The sequence below is a fragment of the Carettochelys insculpta genome, chromosome 19 (genome assembly GCF_033958435.1).
Source record: "Carettochelys insculpta isolate YL-2023 chromosome 19, ASM3395843v1, whole genome shotgun sequence".
Taxonomy (NCBI): domain Eukaryota; kingdom Metazoa; phylum Chordata; order Testudines; family Carettochelyidae; genus Carettochelys; species Carettochelys insculpta.
The window spans coordinates 6,540,223-6,564,929 of NC_134155.1; the positions used below are offsets into that span (position 1 = coordinate 6,540,223).

General features: G+C 40.0%; 1 protein-coding gene across 1 annotated transcript in view; it reads left to right on the forward strand.

Moving 5' to 3' along the window:
• BRIP1 (BRCA1 interacting DNA helicase 1) overlaps nucleotides 1–24,707 on the forward strand; it is a 140,576-nt gene that overhangs the window by 94,900 nt on the left and 20,969 nt on the right. The window contains exons 14-15 of the mRNA XM_075014013.1: nucleotides 5,881–6,040; nucleotides 12,800–12,921. Of these exons, the coding sequence (XP_074870114.1) occupies nucleotides 5,881–6,040; nucleotides 12,800–12,921 (282 nt within the window). The remainder of the gene's footprint in view (nucleotides 1–5,880; nucleotides 6,041–12,799; nucleotides 12,922–24,707) is intronic.

Consider the following 24,707-nt stretch of genomic DNA (forward strand, 5'->3'; position numbering starts at 1 on the left):
TTGATTACCCTTTTGCACCTTAATTCTCCTTTTTATGTGGCAAGTATTGGAGGGGTAGCCATGTTAGTCTGTATCCTCAAAAAACAATGAAGTCCTGTGGCACCTTATAAACTAACAGATTTATTGGAACATAAGCTTTCCTTGATCTAACGAAGTGGGTCTTTGCCAACAAAAGCTTATGCTCTGATAAATCTGTTAGTTTATAAGGTGCCACAAACATCTCAATGTGGGAAATATCTCAATGCTGTCAAAATTACACCCACGTGTCAGTGTAGATTGTGACACCAATCACTAGTTGGTCATCAGCGGAGTGAAAATCATTCCACAGAAACTCTAGGTGACAAAGGAGTGCAATAAGCCAAAAATCAATATCCTCAATACCAGAGATGTGCGGAAATGCTCTGTCTTTCACAGATGATCTCACTCACAAAATGGAACACAAACCTGACCAAAAAACCATTGAGGAAACGTGGTCCATGCTGAGAGATGCAATATATGAATGTGCCAAATCTGCCTTTGGAACATGTAAATTCTCTAACAAAGACTGGATCAATGAAAATGCTGACATTCTTAGGCCTCTTCTTGAAGAAAAACACAAGGCACATCTGAATAACATAAAGAACCCATCTCAAAGTGCAAGAGATCAACTTTGACACACATGATCTGTTCTTCAGAGAGCATCCAGGCAGTGTGCGAACAAGTATTGGGCAAACTTACGTTCTAATATTCAAAAGGCATCTGATTTGGGCAATGTGAAAACCATGTATGATGGATTGAAGAAAGCACGTGGGCCAAACATTACCAACTTCGCCTCACTGAAGCATTTAAAAGGACAAATGATCACAGACAAAAAGCTGCAGATGTCCATATGGGTGGAACACTACTCAAGTCTTTATTCCCACGAGTGTACAATACATCCTGAACTTGACAGCTTCATCCCAACTCTTCCAGAAATGTCCAAGCTAGATGCAGAGCCTACAGAGGAGGAACTTTCTCAAGCTCTTGATGCTTTCCAATGGAAAAGCACCATGAGACGACAGAATTCCAGCTGAAGTCCTGAAGGCAAACAAGGCTGTGCTCCTCCCCTTCCTCTGATTTACTCCTAATATGTTGGAAAGCAGATGATGTCCCACATGACATGAAGGATGCAAACATCATCACTCCCTATAAAAACAAGGGTGACTGCAACAACTACAGTGGCATCTCGTTACTGAGCATCACAGGCGAAGCTTTGGCCTGTGTCATTCTCAAATACCTGCAAAAACTCGCAGACTGAATCTATCCAGAAACAACAATGGACGTGATTTTCTCACTTTTTGACAGCTATGGGAAAAGTACAAAGAACAAGGAAAGCCATTATTCATAGCATTTTTGGACTTAACAAAGGCGTTTGATATGGTCAGAGATCAGGACTATACAGAGTATTAACCAAGATCGGCTGCCCACTGACCCTACTCAAGCTCATAACATCCTTTCACAAAAACATGAAAGCAACAGTGCAATATGATGGATCTACGTCAGAACCGTTTGCAAAGAACAGCGAAGTCAAACAAGGGTGTGTTCTTGCCCCTACCCTCTTCTACATAGTATTCTCAGTTCTACTAAATTGTGCATTTCAAAACTCAGGCAGCTTTTTATTTCTCCACACAAGATTGGATGGCTCTCTCTACAACCTGGCAAGACTCAAGGCCAAAACTAAGTTCAAGAGAGTCCTCATCAGGGAGCTCCTCTTCTCAGATGATGCAGCGCTCTTTGCTCATAATGAACATACGCTACAGTCACTGATGGATTCGCTGTCGAGAGCCTACAAGATGTTTTCCCTTGACCATAAGCATGAAGAAAACTGTTATATTCACTCAAGGTATACCTCAGCGACTCAATATCATTCTGGATAACAGCCCATTTAGATGTGGTTCAACAATTCTGTTACCTTAGATCTACTGTCACCACAAACCTATCCATGGATGAAGAACTGAACATCAGAATCAGGAAGGCAGCTACAATTTTTGGCAGACTTACGAAATGAGCATGGAACAATCCTAAACTGACAGTGAAAACAAAGATGCTAATTTACCAGGCATGTGTACTGAGTATCCTGCTATATGATTCTGAGGGATGGACCACCTGTTTGAACAAGGAGAAAAAATTGAGCAGCTTCCATCTTCGCTGCCTCCACAGAATTATGAATATCAACTGGCAAGATAGTTTCAAATACATATGTCCTGTCAAGATCTGGCATACCCAGCCTCATAGCAGTCCTCAACAGCAGAAGACTACGATGGCTTGGTCATGTGAGAAGAGTGGGTGACAAACGTCTTCCCCAAGAAATCTTCTTCAGTGAACTGTCATGTGGGTTGAGAACAAGAGGAACACTAAAGCTAAGATTCAAAGATATATACAAAAACGCCATGAAAAAATTCAACATCAATCCAAAATCCTAGGAATCTACATAATCAGATCGAAATACCTGGTAACAACTGCTACGACAGGGCACATCATCCTTTGCTAGTGTATATGTGCAAGCCACGCGAAAGAACTTGGTCTTAGAAGGAAGAACTCTGACTCAAGAATTCGGAAATAGACTGACATGCAGTTATTGCAATCGACTGTGCAAATCCAATATTGGATGGGTAAGCCACGAAAGAAGCTGCAGACTCAAACACTGCCCATAGATTCTCACCACTGCTGCTAACCACCATCTCTTGAAATGAAAAAGGGCCATATAAGGTGCCACAGAACTTGTCATTCTTAGTGTTTCTTTTGAATCACTACAAGTTGAATCATTCTGTTAGTAAACTTTCTGTTCCAGAGTTCTAGTAGTTAATTTAAGAACTGGAATCAGTGTTTTACGTATTATAATACCAAAACCTTGTCTCCTTATTACAGGATAATGGATGAAATCTACCCATTTTTTTTTCGCTAGAGACAAATACTGTCAATGCTGTCTGAAATGGCCCATGACTGAGTGCGCCAGCTTCAGGGTAGATTGTCTAAAAGCAAGGCAGATGCCCCAAATTTGTTTTGTGTCCTATAATTAGAGTCCACCAACCCAAAAACAAATCTGAGCTACTACAGTAGCCTTACAATGGAGTCATGGATACTCCCCTTAGGCACTGGAGTCTCCTTTGCTGCCCAGGCAAGCCGAACTAAGTGTTAAATGGGCACTTGCACCGTAAGTCCAAAATATACAGGCTGCTCTCAATTCCAGGAGGCCAGTCACTTATCCCCCGTCCAGCTGAATCTTGGATTTCATACCAAAGGCAAAGCTTGTATCCAGTCCTATAAAAAAAACTATTTGAAGGCTATTAGCTAGGAAAATAAATGTTTGCTGTTTAGGACAGTAGTCATACATACACAAATGAGTTTGTGATCCAGAAGGTGATATAGTTGTAAATAATCTGACAGTTCAAGGTATTTTTCAAGGTTATCCCATAACAACCAGCAAGGGGATCTCTTTGCTTATGTTGAAGAATATTTCAGCATCAGGATCCAGAGAGCATAAAAGAGATTGTTTCTCCTTTGTTAGGGATTTTTGTGCTCCACACTCTGGATCCCAAACCTGATGGGATCAGTTCATGTGTAGGTCTCTCCTACCTAGATGGAGTTAGGGCTCATTCCAGCTTCAGAGGGAGCAGTTTGTACAGCCTCAGGCACAGGACTGAGAGAGTCTGTAATGAGTGGAGTTGAAGCGGGAACAGGAGCAACAAAAAAGTCCGAGTTTGACTATGAAAAGCCTAATCCTCATTAAAGAGTTGAATTGTGAACTTAATCTTTGAATATATGAAATTGGGTATCTGTCCTGCAGAACTGTTAAGAAAAATACGTTCAACAGTAATAGATATTAAAAATCAATCCATTGAACCAGATCTACTTAATTTCTGTTTATGTCAAATGCGTTTTGTTGCCATTCTGGTGTCTTGAGAGCTATGCTTTGCATCATCAGACAGAACTGTCAGGGGAAGAAATGGATTTCTGGGTGTCTTGCTTCCTGGGCTGCTGATATTCAGGTTGAGGATTAGTGGGAGAAGGGAAAGGGATAATGACTAATGGCATAATTGCCCTCAAGCCAATCAAGCTGCAAGAGCCTGTCTTCACTCCAGTCTTCTTTTTGGTGTGTTAGATTTAATGCAAATTTTCACAAAGCTTAGAGAGCATCTAAAGCAAGCAAAGTGTTTGCTTGCAAAGGGTCTAATCTGTGGTAATTTGGGAGAACAAATTCAGAAAGTGCAATCTGGTAAGTATAGCAGGGTTCCTCACCAGTATGGCCTTACTGGTCTTAGAAGCAGAGGCTGTTGTTAAATGATATAGCCTTAGTTTTTATTTCTATCTCTGTTAAGTTTGAGATAATTTGAAAGTATTAAAAACTCAAGCTTTTAGAATCCAGAAGATGTCAGATGAATGCAGCACTTTTGGTTTCAGCCTTAGGCATGGGTGTCTCCTGTTTTTGACCTTTGTAGCTGACAGTCTGAGAACGAAATAGTCCTACTTTTTTCTTTTCTGCACTTATTGTGAGGCAGCCAGTTCCCTGACAACCCCAGCAGCATACAGCACAAGTATTCCCCTTTTAGCCTGAGGCTGTCCCTCATGTAGATTAGAAATAGATACACTGCAGCCCTTGAATTGTCTGAGTGCCCTCTGGAGTGTCTAGCCCCTGTTCTGCAGGAAACTTACCACATTCATAGATCTGTTACTCCCCTCCCCCCGCCGCCAAAAAAAAATCATACCAGTGTATTAGCTTCATTTTAGGGCTCAGCTCCAGTTGTAGAGAAATCAAGTTTATCTTTAACAAACAATAGAGATTAAAAAGATACCAAGTGAGATTAAAGAAAGTGAAAGGATACATGTAAAATAAAATCCCAACATACATTCTAGAGCCTAAACATAACTAACAAGATGACCTCCTGTCTAATAAAGTACCATTATTCAGTACCCTTGCAGCACTTTTCAGCTAGGATGACTGAGACCACCTTTATGAGACCAAGCTCACTGGTAGCTTGTCTCTCCAGATGAAGGATCCAAGGGCATCTTTCTGTACCCCCCAAGTACGTTAGGCTAGTTCTTTGTTCTTTACCTGTAAACAGGGTTCCCTTCCCTGCTGTTTATCACTTCCTGTTAATTTCTTCTCTTGATGTTTCTGCAGTCTTTTTATTAGCAGTTCACTCAGTATGCAAATTGACTTCCATTGTAAGAAGCAAACTACACTCCAGTCAGATAGGGATAGGGAAATCCCTGTAGCTCTGACGCACTCTTGTGCACTTGGCTAGTTGGCATCAAGAGGTCCTTTTGGTCTGAGACTCTCAAAACTGCATCTTTTTTCAGCTACAAAACTGATGGCCATCATGCCTTACATAGCATTATATCATGATGCGGTTTATTGGCTTTATGGCTTTGAATACTGTGTAAAGTGGGGAGATGAAAGGATGAAAAATCATCAGGGACCTGTCAAAGATGGGGGAGGGAATCTGTGGAAAGAGATGAAAAATATGGTTGTGAGGTTTTTTGCACATTTCATAATTCATCATTAAATAAATAAAATGTATTTATATGGAATCCATCAATGCAATACCTGTCACAAGATATTTCATTTCTTTTTTGAGAATTGAAGGTCATAAGTATGTTGAGTTTCAGCAGTGGAGAGCATAAATGTTTGAATTTTGAAAAGCAGTTGCTCACATTGAATGGCGCAAATTTCCATTGTGTCAAATTACAAATAATATTGACTAATACTGAATAATAGGGATTTTATAACATTGTGATTGTCATTTTTATTGTTCATTTTAGTAGGGACATGGTTAATATGTTTTAGAACATTTTGAAAAAATTAGGTGACCAAATATTCACTGTGGCACTCTTTTTTTTTTTTTTTGTATGTTTGTTTAGTTGTTGGATAAATTAAAAGATCGCTGGATGCACACTGGTTTATGGAGAAACCTGGAGCTGGTTAAGACAGTCATTGCAGAACCTAAAGGAGGAGACAAGGCTGACTTTGATGCACTGCTGCAGATATATTATGATGCAATAAAATATAAAGGAGGAAAAGGTAATCAGATGGATGAAGATATCTGAATGAATTTTTTACTTGCATTAAGTAGTTAGTGTAAACTTCTCAGGTAGAAACTGTGGCTGAAGATATAAAATATTTTCAAGTTAGACTAACGTGGTATTGTGGAATTTATATTACTATGATGTGGTAATTTTGCCTTTGAGAGAAGTTGTGCCTGATGGCTTGTACATATCATGGTGTAAAGCATTCATATATTGAACACACAAAATAGTTAAAATAACTTTAAGGATGCAAGACAAGCACTTTGAAGTTAGGGAATGCCAGTCTTAACTTTTGTTCAGCCCCCTTGTCCATATATAATATGATAGAATCTTTAATTACATTATTACATACTGTCCGTCCACAAGGGCCCTGCTTTTTGAGTGATTGTGCAGATGTGTGCATGCCCATTGTTCTCAAGGCAGACACTTTTGCCAGCAGTACCACCAGGCAGTGCGTATGATTATTTTATCCTTATTTACAGAGCGAAGGGTATAAAGCAGTGGTTCTCAACCTTTTCACTAGTGTGTATCCCCAGTCAGCCCCACCAAACTGTTCATGGACCCGCATCAAAGCCAATTCTACACTTCATTAAATGAAAAAGGAGATGTAAATAATTAACATTTAAAAAAATATTTAATTTAAAAATAATAGATTGTAAGTTTGCAATTTATTTAAAACTTATTTTCTATGATAATTTTTATTTTTATTTATTTAGTTAATTTTTTTCATGGACCCTTGCAATATCGTCATGGAACCTCGGTGGTCCACAGACCACAGGTTGGGAACCACTAGTGTAAATGACTGTGGCCAGCCTCCCCACAAGCTCTTGTTCCTCCTTACTGTCCATGATGAGAGCTGGTGAACTCTGTTGCTTTTGAAGAAAATAAAAGCTCATTAGTCATTTTACCAAAAAAAAAAAGCCCAAAAAACCCACCTTCTCTGTGTATACTTTTTAATTGAGTTTTACTATAATTTTAGTGTTTTTTAGCTAAACTGTGGTCATGTTTACACAGTGCAGCAATGCATACTACAAGGATGTGACTTCTAAAGCATACTAATGTGTTGGCCTTAAGTTCCCCATATAGACCAGGCTTGTATACATTAAAAGTTCTTAATGCACTTTACCATAGTACTGTTTGAAATAACACTATGATAAAGCACACTTTTGAAAGCTTCTAGTGCACTTTAGAAGCCACACCTCCATAGGTGCCTTGCCCTAGCATATAGCCTGATTCCTAGTGTCTTTAACTATACAAAGATCACAGAATCACAGGGCTGGAAGGGACCTCAGGAGGTCATCTAGTCCAGCCCCCTGCTTCAAGCAGGATCAACCCCCACTAAATCATCCCAGACAGGACTCTGTCAAGCTGGGACTTAAAAACCTCGAGGGATGGAGAATCCACCACCTCTCTAGGCAACGCATTCCAATGCTTCACCACCTGCCTGGTGAAGTAGTTTTTCCTAATATCTAACCTACACCTCTCTGTCTTCAACTTCAGACCATTACTCTTTGTTCTGCCATCTGCAACCACTGAGAACAGTTTCTCATCCTCTTTTTTAGAGCTCCCCTTCAGGAAGTTGAAGGCTGCTATTAAATCACGTCTAAGTCTTCTCTTTTGGTCAACTAAACAAGCCCAAATCCCTCAGTCTATCCTCATAGGTCTTGTGCTCCAGACCCTTAATCATTTTTGTTGCCTTTCGCTGAACCTGCTCCAGCAAATCCACATCCTTTTTATACTGGGGGGCCCAAAACTGGACACAGTATTCCAGATGTGGCCTCACCAGTGCCGAATAAAGAGGAATAACTGCTTCTCTAGATCTGCTTGAAATGCTCCTCCTAATGCACCCTAGTATGCCATTAGCCTTCTTGGCCACAAAGGCACACTGTTTACTCATATCCAGCCTTTCATCCACCATAACCCCTAGGTCCCTTTCCATCGTACTGCTGCTGAGCCAGTAGGTCCCCAGCCTATAACAGTGCTTGGGATTCTTCCGCTCCAGGTGCAGGACTCTACACTTCTTCTTATTGAACCGCATCAGATTTCTTTTGGCCAAGTCCTCCAATTTACTCTGGATTCTCTCTACCCTCTAACAAATCTACCTCTCCCCTTAGTTTTGTATCATCTGCAAACTTGCTGAGGGTGCAATCCAGTCCCTCATCCAGGTCATTAATAAAGATGTTGAATAACACCGGCCCCAGAACCGAGCCTTGCGGCACTCTGCTTGAAACAGACCATCATCCAGATATTGAGCCATTGAGCACTACCTGTTGGGCCCAATCATCAAGCCAGCTTTCTATCCATCTTATAGTCCAAGGATCCAATCTGTATTTCCTTAACTTATGGACAGGAATGTTGTGGGAGACCGCATCAAAAGCCTTGCTGAAGTCAAGGTGTATCACATTCACTGACTTCCCCATGTCCACAGAGCTTGTTACCTCGTCATAGAAGCTAATCGGATTAGTCAGTCAGGACTTGCCCCTGGTGAATCCCCGTTGGCTACTTTTGATCACCTTCCAAGTGCTCCAAAACAGATTCCCTGAGGATTCCCTCCATTATTTTCCCAGGGATTGAGGTAAGGCTGATGGGTCTATGGTTCCCTGGATTGTCCTCCTTTCCTTTTTTAGAGATGGGCACTACATTTGCCTTCTTGCAGTCATCCGGTATCTCCCCTGATCTTCAAGAGTCTTCAAGGATAATGGCCAAAGGTTCAGCAATGACCTCTGCTAATTTCCCTCAGTACCCTGGGGTGCATTAAATCCAAACCCATGGACTTGTGCACATCATTTTTCTAGATAGTTCAGAACTTGTTCCTTCCCCACAGATGGCTGCCCTCCACCTTCCCATACTGCATTGTGTAGGACCATCATGGGGAAGTTGACTTTGTCCGTGAAGACTGAGGCAAAAAAAGCATTGAGTACTTCAGCTTTTCCTGCATCATCTGTCACTAGGTTACCTCCGTCATCCAGTAATGGCCCCACACCTTCTCTGATAACCTGTTTATTGTTCACATGCCTGTAGATACCCTTCTTGTTACTCTTCACATCCCTTGCCAGCTGCAGTTCCAATTGTGCTTTCGCTTTCCTGATTACTGCCCGGCATTCTCTAGCCGTATGTTTATACTCCTCCTTAGTCAACTGTCCACGTTTCCATTTGTTGTATGCATCCTTTTTGAATTTAAGCTGACTAAGGATTTCCCTGTTAAGCCAAGCTGGTTGCCTACCATGTTTGCATTTCTTAGTATGCAGGGGGATTGTTTGTTCCTGTGCCTTCAGTAAGACTTCTTTAAAATACTGCTGTTCTCTTCAACTCTTTTCCCCTTCATCTTCGTTTCCCAAGGGATCCTGCTCATCCGTTCTCTCAGGGAGTCAAAGTCTGCTCTTCTGAAATCAAGGGTCTCTGTTACTACTCACCTTTCTTACTTTTGTCCGGATCATGAAATCTACAATCTCATGGTCGCTGCAGCCCGGTTCCCTCCCACTTCTATTTCTTCTATTAGTTCTTCCCTGTTTGTGAGCAGCAGGTGAAGTTGCACACGACCCCTGGTCGGTTCCTTCAGCACTTGTACCAAGAAGTTATCCTCAACGTTCTCCAAAAACTTCCTGGATTGTCTGTGTGCTGATGTATTGGTCTCCTAGCAAATGTCCAGATGATTAAAGTCTCCCATGAGAACCAGGGCCTGTGATTTGGAAGCTTCACTTAGCTGCCTGAAGAAAGCCTCCTCTATCTTATCTCCCTGACCTGGTGGTCTATAATAGACACCAATTACAACATCTCCTCTGTTACTTCCACCTCTAAGCGTAACTCAAAAGATCTCTAGGTTTTATATAATGTGCCAGTTGCAGGACCATAAATCCTGTGAGTGATAGGCTCAACAGTTGCCTGTTTGGTTTAGGTGAGGGAGTTGTAAAGAACAAATGTCTGATTTGCACCTGATTTCAGTTAAGGATGAAGAAGTAAAAGTACTCATGGATAAGGTGCTTTTACTTAGAAAAGTGATAAAATCCCTGTGCAGAACCTGACCTTGACCATAGGAGGATGGAGAGCTCTTCTATGAGGTGTCTCTTCAGCTGTGTTTCAGAAGGGTACCTGAGTTAGTCTGTTTCGGGTGGCGGGTGGGGGGAAAGAGAAGTCCTGTGGCACCTTTAAGACTGACAAATTTATTTGGGAATAAGCTTTTGTTGCTAAAATCCACAAAAGCTTATACCCAAATGAATACTTTAATCTTTAAGGTGTGACAAGACTCCTCGTTTTTCCTTCATCTCTGTCCATCTCAAAACTGGAACTAGGGGAAAACAAATTCACTGGCTTATCCCAAGGCCTCTTTGAAGCATTTGAAACCACCTTCAGCCTCTAAGACTAACAGACCATCCAAGTCTCATTCTTTGCTCAAAAAGAATGACAAACCTGCTAAAAAATCCTCTGGTGCTGAGTCCACCTTTGTTTACAAACAGAGCCATTCGCTGGCAACATCTGACATGGCACTGGTAGGGGAGTTGATTGGTGTTTTCCCTTTCTCTACAAGAAAGATCTGAAGACCCTGGCGCTCATAAAAGAACATTTGGCTTTGATACCAATACCATTGATGACAGGGGCATTCATTTTGTTAAAAGATCTCTTATGTCTCACTCTGGCTTGACTTTCCATTTCTTAATTGACTGATGCCAGTTAATGCAGCTTTAAGCCCATCAATACCACTGGATTGCTCGATTGCTTTGACTGGCACTGCCAGTGCAACACCCACAACTCCTGTTAACCTTTTGCTGCATGAAGCAGTACATGGGGCTGAAGCCTGAGCAAGGTAGCTTTGTCACGAGGCCCATACAACTGCCTTGCTTGCTACTCCCTAAGGCTGGTCCTGGCTTTTATATGCATTATTATGGCACAGGTGGGCAGTGGAGTTTTTATATCATGTTGAGAGGGTTGCTCAGAAGAAGAAGGTTGAGAACCACTGTCCTAGGTCACTCCCTAAGTGTGTGTCTATGGTTGTGGCAGCATTCTAACTCAACCAGACTGTACATCTCCCAATAATCTTTCCAAAGCCTCACTCTAGCAATGCTGAGGAAAAGTTGCATATTCTAGGCATATGAAGGGCTATCTGGACTGTACAATCAGGTCATCTCCAAGCCTTTTAGTAGCCTATAATGAAAGGGCAACCTATTTCGCTCCAGTATATATCACCTTGGATTGCTGACCATATCAGGCATTGTTATGATTGAGCAAAGGTCTTCTCCTCTAACAGCCCATTTCTTCAGGGCTCATTCCAACGTCATCAATGTTTTTGAGTAACATATCAACAGTAGACATTTGTAAAATTGCAATATTGTTGTCAAATCAGACACCACAGAATTACTTAAGCTTCTGAAGCTGAAGCAAACTTGAGCAGGTTGGTACCACATTCTTCTTTTCAAGTAAATCGAAGTTCAGACAACTGCCAGGCAACTGCTGGTAAGTCATCTGCTTTGGAATGTATATGTGCACAATCACTCAAAGAAAAATAAAAATTACCTATACAGTAACTTGTTCTTCAAGATGCATTGTGCATATATGCGGTGCACAGTCCTCCCACTTTCCCCACTACTTTAGATATTCATTAGAAGAAAAGGAAAGAAGCAGCACTCATACCCCTTTAAATACCTTTGAGTGTGTGCGCTTAAGGATACCAGGGATGTGTCCAGTTGCTGGTACTTCTGGCAAAAGTTTGATGCTAGTCCATTGAGTGCACATATCTCTGCTATGGAATATGTATGTACACAGCATGCCTCAAAGAACAGCAGTTTTTAATATACTGGTAAATAACCATTTACCCCTCTGCCTCTACCTGCTGACCCCTTGCCTAGCCAGTCCCAGTTTCTCCCTCTCAATTCCTATGAAGGATCCTTATCTCTGTCCTCAGGTTCCTACTCTGTCTGCCTCCCATGTTCCCTGGGCTCTTCATACCTGTATCCACTGTAAGCTTTGTCCTATTTTCTCCCAAATCTTAAGCAACCCCATTTGCTCCTCTGTCTCCAATTTCTCTTCTCCACACCTGCTTCCAATTTCCTCTCTTCACTGCCATCTCCTCCCTCCTGGCCTGGCTCCCATCCATTTTGCATTCAAGTAAATTTCTTGTATTAACGGAGAAGATACTGCTGACATTACTGAAGACTTCAACCCCTTAACTGACAGCAAGATTCTGCTAATTTAACTGCAGCAACAGTCTCTTGGATAACTGGATCCTGAATTATTCTTATACTAGACTCTTTTCAGTGTCGACTCCCAATGTGTACAGTGAATGTAACATGCTTAACTTGTTAATTTCTGAGCAAAGCCACCAATGTGCAAAGAATAAAAACATATTTACTGTGCATTATTTTACAAACTTAACCTTTAATTTAAATAAATAAATAAATAGAGCAGTCATTACAACATGATAGTAGGAGAACAAGGGAATATCATTATTGAAATGATAAATTTAAAGCATTAATGCTATAGCGAGGTATAGTGGTCCCCTATAATTCACTTCTGTAGCAAACTGTGCCTCCTATAACCATAATAGGAAAATTGCTAATTGAGCACATCAGTATTTGTCCAAATTAAATTAGTATCATAAGACTTGGAAAAAACAGTATTTTTATTTCAGCTCATTTTTTCAAACTGCTGTATTGTATTATGCTGTGTTAACTTTATTCTTTTCAAAGAATACTATAAAAATGTCGTCTTATAATTGATTTATTCCCAGAGTGACTGTTAAATCTTCTTTGCTTTATTCAAGATGGAGCACTTCTCATAGCAGTGTGCAGGGGTAAAGTTAGTGAAGGCTTGGATTTTTCTGATGACAATGCCCGTGCTGTTATAACCATTGGTATTCCATTTCCAAATGTGAAAGACCTTCAGGTAGGACATCAGCACTTATCCCAAACATGTAACTTAACTTTCGTTATGTCTAAAATACTCTGTTGTGTATGCAGTGCAGTATTACCCAGTCTTGATCAGGACTCTCACCTTACTTCATTTTGACTGCTTCAGCATGTTTTCCACAGGCTAAAATTGAGAGGCTGTGTGGCTTCTATTTTTAGGTTTTACCCTCTGTTAATACTGCTTTCTACAAACATACTACAAGCATTTTATTTTAATCCTTTGTTTGAGCAGAGCTAGTCATGATGATTTTTGCATTCAAGGTGTCCAGCTGGCTCAATTGATACAAGATACAGTACAATATTTCATTATTTCACAACTAAAGACTGTTGTTGATTTATCTGATATTACAGCATATGTGATAGCTAAGGTCCAGTGTAAATGAGGGGAAAACAATTTTTTTAATCTACATAAGTTTTAATCTATATGAGGTGGTTTCCTAAGATAACAGACACAAATTACAGTAGGCATGTTAAAATGAAATAAATTGAGAGGCAAAGGGAGATATGACCCAGTGGTATAAGATTTATATTCATCAACTGTTATCTTAAAGTTCTTTCATGGTTTGTTACTGCATGTTCCCTTCTTCAGTCCTCATTGCCTCCTTTGGTAAAACCGGGTACAGCACTCTTCATTTAGCCTGGGAGTAGAATACGAAATCTTTTTGAAAAGCTAATGTTTTTTGGTGCTTAGCTTGCTTCTTCAGGGTCTGAAATTACTATATGAAAAATACTCTTCCTGGAAACTGAGCATTACTTTTTTATTTATTTATTTGTATTTATTGATAATTCAGGTTCAGCTGACTTGAGGCATAAATTTTAGTGTCTTCTAGCTATAGTGGCATGGCTAAATTAACTATATTTTCCTGCTTCTGTAAAACCAAATTCTACCACTGAAAGTACCATAGCTTCACGTAACCCTTCAATGATTTTCTTTTTTATTTTGGCTCCAGCAATCGAATTTGTAAATAATAATGTTTTACCTTCAGTAGAATAGTATATGTCTTCAGTACAAAATCATTTTCAACAATACAAAATCAGTCCTACAGTCTCCTGTTTTGAAATACATTTTCTTTTGTTGAGGTTCAGTATACTTTTAAGTCTTAATTCTTTCCATTTCCATAAGACAAAGAAAGTAGGGGTAGATTTAAAAAGTTATGACAATATGTGCCTAGAACTCTGGATTGGGCCCGATGGGAAAAGGTCAAAATAAATAATATTCTAAAAGGGATCTTGTTTTCAAACATATTGAGTGTATAAGATGAACACCAATTTAAAATTTCTTATTTAAATGGGCTGAACATGTCATCTGAAAACCTGAAGTAGCAGCTTCTATTTTCTCCAACAATTTGGAGCAAATTATGTTTAGCATTGAACAGTCTATTTGACAGAGACTTTTACGTGAGTACAGATAGTAACACCAGAATTCCAAACATACAATAGAAGTTATTGAAAATTATTTTAGCATCCAACATGTATTTGGGATGACACATGTCGTCAGATGTTCAGCTGCATGTGTGTGTTCTCCCTGTATGCTCCCCCACCCAGCTCTGTGCAAACAGCTGGCGTGGAAGAACTCAAGTGAATAACACAATGACTACAAGATCCGTTAAGGTACGAAGGCACCAGCCCAGGTATACTGATGTTTCAGGCCTTCCAGAAGAGTGGGGAGTGGTCAGTGGGAAGGTTTAAGTATTCATGAAGAAGCAGGACCTAATGAACTGGCAAAATTGTGGCATAATACAAACAGCAGTTTTGTGCATAATTGCCAGTATATCTTAGCCCTCATTTGCATTGCTCATGGTGTTGTTGTTTTGGTTCTCTGTAAATCAAAATCAATGAGATATTTGGTTTTGGGAACTTTTCTATACTTCCAGCTAAATTGGCACTGTTGCAGTCGGATGGAGCAGTGTTACTTTAGCAGTTCTGGTGAAGATAAGCTAATGACAGTGTTCTCCCATTGATTGTCTGTACGCTAGCTCCCAGAGCGTCTCCTATCGACCTAGTATGGTGTGGATACCACTGTAAGTCAACCTATGTTGCCTACACTTCAGTTACAGAACTTACATAACTGAAGTAAAATAACTCAGATCTATCTAGTTATTCATCTGCAAATTCAATACCCTCAGCTCAGGATTAAACAAAGACTGTGAATGGCTGGCTAAATACAAAAGCAGCTTCCCCTCTCTTGGAGTTCACACCTCCAGATCTACTGATGACAATACAACTCAGCCTCCCTGACTGAGCTAACCTTGTTATCCCCAGCCTTGCTCTCGGCTATTTATACCTGGCCTTGCAGATTTCCAGGACCAGCATCTGAAGAAGTGAGTTAACTCACGAAAGCTCATGCTCTGAACTTTTCTGTTAGTCTATAAGGTGCCACAGGACCCTTCGTTGCTGCTACAGATCCAGACTAACACGGCTACCCCTCTGATACTTCAGATCTATTTGCAGCTTTTAGAGTCACCAGCCTCTAAGTGCTTGATAAGTCATTTCACAGCACTGAGTGGTGGTATATCTATGATGCTTAGCGACTCCCCTGAAAGAAGCAGAAATGAGGAAACCCAATTGATGGACTAATTGCAAACCTAAATAAACATATTTCTTACAGTTTATGGTAGAGGTGGACATGCTTGAGACATTTCCAGTGGAACTGAATTCCAAAAACAAGGGCATGTGTGGAGACTGCCATATATTTGACATGAAATTCCACAACTTATCTCCTACCTGTTCTGTAGCTTGATTCTTTCTTTGTACCAGCATAGAATCATGGAAGAGTAGGACTGGAAGGGACCTTGAGAGGCCATCGAGTCCAGCCCCCTGCCCTCATGGCAGGACCAAGCACTTTCTAGACCATCCCTGAAAGCCATCTATCTAACCTCTTCTTAAATGTCTCCAGTGATGGAGATTCTACCACCTCCCTTGGCAATTCGTTCCAGTGTTTGATCACCCTGACAGTTAGGAACTTTTTCCTAATGTCCAACCTGAACCTTCCCTGCTGCAATTTAAGTCCATTGCCTCTTGTTCTATCCTCAGAGGCAAGGAAGAACAAGTTCCCTCCCTCTGCCTTGACACCCTTTTAGACACCTGAAAACTGCTATCATATCCCCCCTCAATCTTCTCTTTTCCAAACTAAACAAGCCCAATTCTTTCAGCCTTTCTTCATAGGTCATGTTCTCTAGACCTTTGATCATTCTCGTTGCTCTCCTCTGGACCCTCTCCAATTTCTCCACATCCTTCCTGAACTGCGGTGCCCAGAACTGGACACAATACTCCAGCTGAGGCCTACCCAGCGCAGAGTAGAGCGGGAGAATGACTTCTTGTGTTTTGTTCACAACACACCTGTTAATGCATCCTAGAATCATGTTTGCTTTTTTTGCAACAGCATCACACTGTTGACTCATATTTAGCTTGTGGTCCACTATAACCTCTAGATCCCTTTCTGCTGTACTCATTCCTAGGCAGTCCTTTCCCATCCTGTATGTGTGACACTGATTGTTCCTTCCTAAGTGGAGCACTTTGCATTTGTCCTTATTAAACTTCATCCTGTTTACCTCAGCATCTAGCAGAATGGGGAACTGGTCCATGACTAAGGCTTCTAGGTGTTATGGAAGCAGAAAAATTTATAACAATTGATTAGTTAGACTTCAGAATATAGAATCTTTAAATTTAGTTTTCATGCTTTTAATTCTTTCCCTACAACTACATAACTCTGGTCTATTTGCTTTATATCCATAAAAAAACACAAAACTCTGACACATCCTCCAGAAAAAAATTCCACTAGGTACCTCATGAGCAAGATAAATCAGGTAATCGCATTATTAAATTATATTAATAGATTCCTGTAATCTAATTTAGGAATAAAGAAAATATACATCAGCTTTCCCATAAGTGAAAGTTTCCCAAATTGTCTGAAGCCATTTCTTTCACTGTTCAGTTAAGCAAGGACTGCCAATCTTAATACTGAAAATCTAAGCACAATATTTCAGTGACCAGAATAGGTGACTGTTGGGTTTTTTTTTCACATAAGCCTTTATTATCTGAAGGAATCAGTGTGTTTTCCTTACATGCAATTTTGATAACTGCTGTGGACACTTGCTAGATATAACTCAAGAGTAGTTATCATCTTTCAGTTTAAAACATTGCAAGTATTTTTCTATTATTGCCATAATTGAGTGCCCAGTTTACACCCAAAGATATATTGCTACACAAAGTAGAATTTGCTCTTAGTTTATCTGTAACAAATAATCCACTGGAAGAAATGTTCAGTGTGGTGAAAAGCTTTTAAAGTAAAGAGAGAAAAGCCAAGAGTGTGAGCAATAGCAAAGCTCTTCTTGTGCCTAAAGTCAATGTTAATGACACACATTCACTGTTCATTGTAAGTATCAGAGGGATAGAGTTATTCTGTATTTTCAAAAACAAGAGTCCTGCGGGTCTTTGCCCATGGGAGCTTATGCTTCAAGATATCCGTTAATCTATAACGTGCCACAGGACTCTTGTTGTTGTTTCATGATAAAGTAATTTAGCACAGTAACTTACTGGAAAGTATCCTCCAGTTTCTAGAAAGATCTGTGGAGTTAGAAGGTGGCAGTAGCAACAGCTGCACACATTTAAAAGGGTACTTTTGTTTTCACCTTGACTGTTTCACAGCCCTAAAAATACCGTCATCTAAGTGTCTCTGTTTTTATTTTGAAAATGTGACCACCCTAATAAAGTAACACTGCTGGTATGTGGATGCAACTCCTCTAAAATGAGTTGTTTAAACACAACCAGTTTTATCCTTCCAAGTCAATATTTCAGTGAGCATAGTCTTCCATAGCATCAAGACTCGGGGATACAGCAATACAGGGGAAAATATTAGCATGTATGTGTCTGACTACTTACTGTGCAGGTATAAATGCTGATTAATGAGCTAAGAAGAAACTTTTTATTAAAAAAAAAATTACTGTGGTCCCTACAATATGTAAAGCCAGAGGCTCATCCTTATCAATATAATCTAAAATAAATAGGGCTTTTCCCTCTCTTGGAATCTGCGTATACAAAGAGTATTAACACTGAAATTGATTCACATGGAAATTAAATGTTTTATGTACAACTCACTTGAATTCTTTGAGATACTAATTAGAGATAACTATCTCACTTAAGCATAGAATTCCACAGTTTCTACCTTTTTGTGAAGGGGAGGCTAGCGTGGCTTGAGGTCAGTTAGGAATATAAAAGTTGCCATACCAAAGAAACGTAAGAGTCCATATTCTTCAGATTTATTAGTAGCACTATGTATGTTTTCTGTGCCAACTAAACAGTCACCCAGTTATTCTTTTTCTTTTCCATGTATAGTAGTCATCACAGTTTAGACTATGTAAGTGGAAAAGGTACATTGTAAAATAACCTCATACTGCTGTACAGAGCTAACAACCAAAATGAAGTATCACATAATAAACAAATAGTAGAGCTGTCAGACACTGGTTATAAGAGAGCCAAATCTAATAAATGGGTAATAAGTTTGGTCTTGACAGTCAAAACTGACTTAGTTTCTTTAGTTTTCAGGATTCATTCTGCATTTTACATGCATAATCAAAGATTTCTTTGCTGTCCATATGCACGTATAGCTACTGCCTGGGTTAAAATAAAAACAAAAGTGCATCCTATGAGGACTTGTAAAATTATATTACTTTAGTGGTGCCTGCTAGTGCAGTGTTCTTTGCATTTCTAGCTTAATCTTTTTTTCCCCCAGTCACTTGTTGTTCATCCATAATGTGTTCCTCCTGCCTATAAGGTTTTTATGCATCTGGTTTTCAACCAGAACTCCCAGTCAAATACGGACCCTGGTTGCTCTGATCAGCACAGCTGACTGGGCTGTTAAAGGTCTGATTGGCAGTGCAATGGGGCTAAGGCATGCTCCATGCCTAACCTGGATCCCTGCAGCTTCCAAAAGTGGCTCGCGTGTCCCTGCAGTCATTAGTACAGGGATGATCAGGAAAGCTCTGTGCGCTGCCCTTCCCCCAGTGACACTGGCTGGGAATTGCAACCAATGAGAGCTGTGGGAGTGGCTGTGCCTGTACCTTGAGGCTAGACATACCAGTAGCTTCTGGGAGCAGTACAGAGCCAGAGCAGGCAGGGAACCTGCCTCAGCTTCTGTTCACTGTTGACTTGGAGCTGCCTGAGGTAATGCCACCCAGTGAGAACTCACACCCTAAGCCTCTTCCCACGTTGTATCTCCCTCCCAGACTTTGCACCCCACCCTCTGTCCCAGACCTTTTCTGCACCCAAACCCCTCATCCCTGGCCTCATCAGAGAGCCTACACTCCCAGCCAGAACCCACAACCCCTCCTGCACCTCACTGACATACTCCAAGCTCCGTGGTGCTAGCCTGGAGCCACCTTCTGGACTGCAAATCCTGCACCTCCAGAGCCCTCACTCCCATCTGGAGCCTTCCCTCCCTCCCACAACCCAACCTCCTGCCCCAACCCTGTGAAAATGAGTGAGGGATGGGGAGCTTGAGTAATTGTGGGCAGGGATTCGTAAGGAGTGAGACAAGGATATTCAGTTTTGCTTAATTAGAAAGTTGGCATCTGGCTAAAAGATTGAGACACTGTTTTAAACTCAGTGTACAGATGATAAGTCTTGTTCCTCATTTTAAAGTTAGAGTTGATTAGAAACCTTTTATGTATTAAAATGAAATTTTGCAACACTTATTCTTTGATATGGTTGAAGCCCTCCCACATTGTCCCTGCAGTAGGTGATGTCCAAAACTGAGTGATTTTTATAGTCTGTTATATTGGATGCAACCCTACAAATAATTACTGTTCACTAGATACCAAACAGCAGTGTTTTTAGAGATTATTTTTAGATTTAAAAGTTAGATTCAAGAAAACTAAATTTTTCAGCAAGGCTAGCTGCCAGTAGGCTGAAGTTCTGTGTATATATTTAGATATGCCACTGCACAAAGCACCACAGTGATCAATTCTAGATGAGAGAAGGGCATGGTCCAGTCTCTTAGCATCAGATTTGAAGAATCAGCTGGTTTGTGGTGATGCTCTTAAGTTAGTTCCTAAGCTAATTGTTGTTGAGCAAAAGGCAACTTATGTTCAAAGTGACATCTAGTTAGCACTGCTTCTGTGTAAATTCAACTGAGGAATGCTTTACTTTGTCTCTAACTTTGTCAGATATTTCAGAAAGTTCTGGATCAGCCTCACATATTACTCCTTTTGCCAGTAGCATTGAGGTTGTCACCCTTACAGGGGTAATTTTTCACACTGAAAAAGGTTTGTTTGTAGCCTTATGGGAGTGCATGCGTGATTGCAAAATAATTCTGAAGTGCACTGTAGTGGAGGAAAGAAATTAGTGCAGTTATAATGAAATTGGCTGGTGGTAATGAAGGAGACATGCCAAATGCAAGCATCCTCTTTTCCACAACTGTTGAATTTACACAGAATAATACATATACACAAATAGTAATATAAGAAAGAAATTAGTTTGCTTACAAAAAATTCTGGGTGTTGTTGATTTAACAGCTACAGTTTATTTTCTACCACAGTCTTTTTGGATCACTATCCGGCATTCAGCAGACCGGTACATGTAGTTAACTTGCATGCTGACCTGGGACTGCCAACCATGGGCTAATGTCCTGGGTGGGGTTGGCTGCACGCACCTCATCCAGGGATGCGGGGGTAGAGCGGGGTGGGCTGTTGGCCTTAGCTCTACTAACCGGCACATTTTATTATCTGGCATCCGCAGTTCTCCAGGGATGCTGGATAGTAAAGCTTTTATTGTACTTAGAAAATATATTTAAAAATTGGAGGGCTGCTCTCTCTAATCTATTCATGACTTTAAACAGTACTGTGCATGATACAGGTTCTTAAATAATCACATAGACAGTTAGACCAAATTGAGCCTTATTCCATTGCCATAAATGATCGAGTTTTACTGGCTGTCAGTGTATCCTTTAGCAGTCAGCATCCAAAAATCACAAGCCCTGTTGCCAAAAGGTTAAATCATACTTGGCTTTTAGAGAAACTGCTATCCTGCGTACAATGCAGATTCATTTCAGGTTTGCCAGGCTTCAGTTCTTTTTCCTTCCTTTGTGGGGTACAGCAGAATTTGTAGAATTATGGCATAGGGTTTCCAGACATTTGAGAGATACATACACATCTCACAGAATTGGAAGGAACCTTGCAAGGTCATCGAGTCCAGGACCAAGCACCATCCCTGACAGATTTTTTTTTTCTTTTTTTAACATCTCTTTGTCCCAGACCTGTAAATGCCTCGAGGATTGAGCTCACAACCCTTGGTTTAGCAGGTAAAAGCTCAAACCACTGAGCTATCTGAGACTGAGCCTTCATTGCTGCTGCCACGAAATGCTGAAAATGATGTATGACAGGGCAATCAGAAAAAATATAACAGTGTGATTGATCCTAGACAGAAAAGAATTCTGGATTCTCTCTTCCTACTCTTTGCCATTGTAATGGCTTTCCTTTAGGCCAGTTTATGATCTTTTGATCAGTTTGCATCAGAACTGGATTAAGGCACTGGATTTCTTTGGATACAGCTAAGTTAGCATTTTTTTTTTTACTACTTGAATTAGAAGCTAATTTACTTCTTGAACAGCAGATATATATGTTTGCACTGAATAATAAAATCTTGAGGCACATGCAGATCAGCGTGGTACTTAATCCAGCCACATTGGGGCAGACGGAATGATTTTGCCACCCTCCCCATCTTTTGGAAGGGACTGATGATCCATTCCACTTTTATGTGGTTATACTTGTGTCATTTCAGTGCTTGTTTGTCATTTAAACCTCAGAGTCAATAGAAGATGTTTTAAAACTAGAATACGATGCTTTTTATGTTGAAATTGATATAATGGATATGTTTGTAACTATATAGAAAATCTTATTGCTCAGACAATCTACATATGCTTATGTAGAGCCAGAATTTGCTACCCTTCTCTGTATGTAGTGCTTTAATATGCAGTAACCCTACTCAGAGTTATTTCAGCTACCAATAAGTTTCTGGGTGAAATTGAAAGTGCTGGTTTTAATCTGTAATGCCCAAACTTGTCTATCATGAAACTACTTTCTCTTAGTCCAACAGAATCCAGTTGTGGTTTTTGTTTTTGTTTTTAACATTCAGGGGATACTTTCTTGCTTGTGAGTAGTGAGGGAAATTCAAGGTTCACAAGTGGAGTTTAGGAGTATTGTTCTATGATATAGTTGGGTAGTGTATCTGCAGATTTTATGGGAGAGTTTATCAATTGAAAAATGAGCTAAAAAGTGTTAGAAATTTTAAAACTTTCAAATTTTAGGAGGTGCTTTGAATAGACAGCAGAAAATTCTTAATAAATATAATATTATAAAGGTATAGATCACAAAATTATATGGATATTTCTCTCACGACAGAACAGAGAATTTGGACAACTGAACATATGTTGAAGACAGAAGATACTTAAGTTAGTTCTAACGTAATTTTTTTAAATAGGAAGTGCAAGTGTTGAATGTTTATTAGGCAAATTCCTAAAGCATATCACCCAGTGATTTTCTTCATCACCCAAAAAGAAAAAAATCACTGATGCTTTATGAAAATACAGTTTCGGGTCAGGTTATTAGATGGCTAATAAAAGGCCTCTTCAGGCTCCATCCTACAAACCCTCGTATTTGCACAGAAATTGTATGTTTCTGAGTGATCCCATTAGTTTCACTAAGATTGTGTAAAAGTAAAAGGATTTGTATGATTGAATCCTTAGACACCAGTATTTTAAACTGTCCATTTGATGTTGGCTCATCTCCACTGATAATATAACTTGTCTCTAATCAACCTGCTATTTACATCTGCTTTATTATTGTAATTTGATGCTAAGACTAGGGAACTGTGTTGTTAGAATACAAATAAAGTGACTGGAAAAGATAATGTTTGTGCAGGGCAGGGTGGGGCAGCATAAAGGGAGAACACACACATGCAGCTGAACATCTGACGACATATGTGTCATCCCAAATACATGTCGGATGCTAAAATAATTTTCAATACCTTTTGTTGTATGTACAGAATTCTGGTGTTCTGGATACAGTGTTACAATCTTTACCCAGGTAAAAGTGTGTTTCAAATAGACTCTTTAATGCTAAATATAATTTGCTCCAAATTGTTGGAGAAAATATAAGCTGCTACTTAAAGTTTTCAGATGACATGTTCAGCCCATTTAAATAAGAAATTTTAAATTGGCGTTCATATTATGCACTTAATGTTTGGGAAAAAAGATTCCTTTTAGAATATTATTTATTTTGACCTTCTTTTCCCATTGGCTTTCTAGACACACATTGTCTTAACTTTTTAAGTCTACCCCTACTTTCTTATGGAAATGGAAAGAATTAAGACTTTAAAGTATGCTGAACCTCAACAAAAGAAAAATGTATTTCAAAACAGGAGACTGTAGGACTGATTTTGTATTGTTGAAAATGATTTTCTACTGAAGATATATAGTGTTCTGCTGAAGATAAAATACTATTATCTACAAATTTGATTGCTAGAGCCAAAATAAAAAGAAAAACATTGAAGTGTTATGTAAAGCTGTGGTACTTTCAGTGGTAGAATTTGGCTTTACAGAAGCAGGAAAATATATTTCAGAGCCAAAAATGACTTATTTGGCTGTGACCAGGATTTCCTCTGCCCACCTCGGGGACCTGAAAATAGAGGGAGGAAAATTTGATTTTTGGAGCCAACTGTGACTTATTTAGTTGGTCATAATATACTGTTCTTTCTATGGGGGCCTAAAAATAAAGAAACTTACTACAAAATGTTGATAATGGGCAACTCAGACGTGCAAGCATTAAGCTAACTTTACCACGGAGGATTTCACATGTTCCTGGATACTCTTGTTTCTGCTGCAGTGGAAAATATTTTATAACAGCTGAGACCTTTACTTACCAAAAATATGTTGCAAAAACATTCAAACCCATTATGTGAATAAATGTAGAAAGATAATAAACTTTTAAGTTTAGACTTTCTGATGCAGCAAGAGGGGAGACTGCAGCATCCCAGTCTCCAGCTGCTGCACCTCACAGCGTGGATGCTCCATGGCTGAGGGACCAGGAGCTGGCCTGTTCAGATCCCATAAAGGAAGTATCGTTAAATTTTAGAAAACTCTTCACAAGGGTGACTTATTTGCCTAAGTGGAAAAGGTTTTTGGTGTGAGTGTCTCACGGAGGGCTATTTCCCTCACAAGCCCCCATCCCATTGATTTTAGATTACCTATGGGGTCTGGTACAGGAGGGCTTGTCCCTCTCCTCGATTAGGGTGCACTTAGCTGCTATCAAAGCCTTTCACCCGGGTCATAGTGTCTTCTGTGTTCTCAGACCCTGTTGTGAAAAGGTTTCTGAAAGGTTTAGAAAGACTCAAACCCCAGGTTCGGGCACCATTGCCCCCATGGGATCTCAATTTTATGTTAACCAGGCATATGGGGGGCCTCCTTTGAACCCCTGGCTACCTGCTACCTGCTCTTTCTGAGTTACAAAAGAGCGTTTTTGATGGCACTTACCTCAGCCAGGAGGGCATCTGAGTTGAGGGCACTTTCAGTGGACCTCACACCACGTTTTTACCTAAGTTGGTCTCCGCGTTTCATGTTAACCAAGACATTTCCCTACTGGTATTTTACCCAAAGCCCCGTGCCTCCCTTTGGGATATCTTGGATGTTAGAAGGGTGTTGGCTTTCTGTAGGGATAAGACTAGGCCCTTTAGAAGAACTCAGCAGCTCTTTGTGGTAGTTGCTGATAGGAT